The sequence below is a fragment of the Humulus lupulus genome, chromosome 1, assembly GCF_963169125.1.
Source record: "Humulus lupulus chromosome 1, drHumLupu1.1, whole genome shotgun sequence".
NCBI lineage: Eukaryota > Viridiplantae > Streptophyta > Magnoliopsida > Rosales > Cannabaceae > Humulus > Humulus lupulus.
This window is the reverse complement of record NC_084793.1, coordinates 181,031,654-181,033,856: the sequence shown is the minus strand read 5'-3', so window position 1 is coordinate 181,033,856 and position 2,203 is coordinate 181,031,654. Positions and strand designations below refer to the sequence as shown.

Here is a 2,203-nt window from a genome sequence, read left to right as displayed (position 1 = left end):
GGGCCAGCACATCCTTGATCTGTTGGTTAGCTATTGCTAGCTGGCTCCTTAGCTGAGCGTTCTCCATCTCCACCGCCGTGTAATAACACGGGTTTGGATTAGGTGGCCGGGGGGCCGAACTTCCAGTGTCATCTTGGCCCACCGGCTGCTTTCCTGGCCACTGCTGGGCCTCAGGAACTTGTTCACCAAGGGTGGCAGTATGATGAGCCTCCTGCCCATCATGCTGTTTTGTCTCGTTACCGTGCCTGGATTGAGTAGTCACCATAGTTGGGTGTTTGCAACAACACTAATCGAACTTGCTCTCAATGAAAGCACCAAACTGTTGACGCGGTTCTTCGCCAACAGATAATAAAGAAAAGAAGAGAAAGGGATTAGTGCTAATGTTGAACCAAAACAGATATATGATCTTAGAAATGAAAAGGTGACTAAAGATGCGTTTTTTAAGTGGTTCAAAGGTTAAAATCCTTCTACTCCACTAGTCAGTATTATTGCTATATACTGGGTATTTGATTACAGGGTATTTCTTACAAGAGATAATCCAACCCTTATCAACTCCCAGGGTCTCCATATTTATAGGAGAAGGCACCTGGGAGTTGGTAAGAAGGTCATCCCGTGACCTTCTTACCTATCGTATCAACTCTGTGACAGTCATGATTAATTCCTAGACCTGACATATAAGTGTGGTCAAATCAATAGGTAAGGGGATAATGGTCCGCACGGCTCAACCCAGTCGTGGGTGTCTGAATACGCACGTTCCTGCTGCGTGTCCGAGAAGTCAGGGGCATATTAGACACGTGATGTCTGATATATGCACGTTTACCTTGCATGTGTTGACTTTACAAAGGGTCATAGCCTCCAGATCCAGCTCGTACCACGAGCTGGATACTTAACTCGACCTTCGGCCTTCAGAGTCCGGACTCAGTTCTTAGGCAAGCTTGGCAAACCCTTGGGTTACGTCGAGCTAAGGAGGTACGACCTTATGACCGCAGCTCCGGTTTTGGGGATGTCCCACGAGATAATCATGATTAGGCCGCAGCTCAGCTCGCTAATCAGCCCGTGGGAAAATCAGGGCGTACAGATAGCTTCAGTTACTACCATAAATTCTACCTCAGTTGTAGATAATGCCACCACAGGTTGTAGTTGAGTTTTCCAGCGAATAAAATTTCCATTCAACAAGAAAATAAATGAAGTTACTGACTTCCTATTGTCTCTATTTGCTGCATAGTCAGAATCCACGAATCCTTCCAGTTGAATCTGTCCCTTGGCTTTCTTGAAGTGCAATCCATAATTCAAAGTGCCTTTGATGTATCTTAACAACCATTTCAAACCTACCCAATGAGGTTCGCCTGGATTAGCCATATACCTACTTAGTACACTTATAGGACAGGCTAGACCAGGTCTGGTACTCACCATTGAGTACATTAAGCAACCTATTTCTTGTAAATAAGGAACACTTTCCATTCTTTTTGTATCTTCATTAGTCTTTGGGCATTGATCATTTGAAAATTTGAAATGCCCATCAATAGGTATGCTGACAGGTTTAGAATTACTCATGTTGAATTTGTCAAGCACATTTGACAAGTATCCAGTTTGAGAAATAATCAACTTCTCCTCTTTGTTCTTCCTTGTAATGACCATGCCAAGAATTTTCTTTGCTGTACCCAAATCCTTCATTTCGAACTCCTTACTGAGTTGTCCTTTTAATCAAACAATTTGCTGCTTTTCTTTTCCAGTTAGTAACATATCATCCACGTATAAGAGTAAGAAAACAACATCACTTGTTTCTAAATTCTTGTAGTATAAAAATGTATCAAACTCAGACCTTTTGAACCTCAAACCAGTCACAAAATTGGCAAACCTTCTATTCTATTGACGAAGAGATTGCTTCAGACCATATAAAGACTTCTCTAGCTTGCATACAAGTTCACCACTTGGTTGTTCCACCTCAAAGCCTTCAGGCTGACTCATGAAAATGGTTTCTTCAAGCTTTCCATTGAAAAACGCTGTTGTAACATCCATTTGTTCCACATGAAAATCTAGCTAGGTTGCTAAAGCTAGCATGATCCTTATAGTTTTATACTTAACTACTGGTGAGAATACTTCATTATAGTCTATCCCCTCTTCTTATGTAAAGCCCTTTGCCACAAGTCTTGCTTTACACCTTTTTGCCTCATCATGTGTTGCCCCTTCTTTTAGTTTATAA

At 42.0% G+C, this 2,203-nt stretch overlaps 1 protein-coding gene across 1 annotated transcript; it reads right to left on the bottom strand.

Moving 5' to 3' along the window:
- Window positions 1-1,065: 1,065 nt before the first annotated feature.
- On the bottom strand, window positions 1,066-1,674 carry LOC133825168 (secreted RxLR effector protein 161-like). Its single transcript, XM_062258151.1, has one exon. The coding sequence runs from the start codon at window positions 1,672-1,674 to the stop codon at window positions 1,066-1,068; it is 609 nt and encodes a 202-aa protein (XP_062114135.1).
- Window positions 1,675-2,203: the final 529 nt, after the last annotated feature.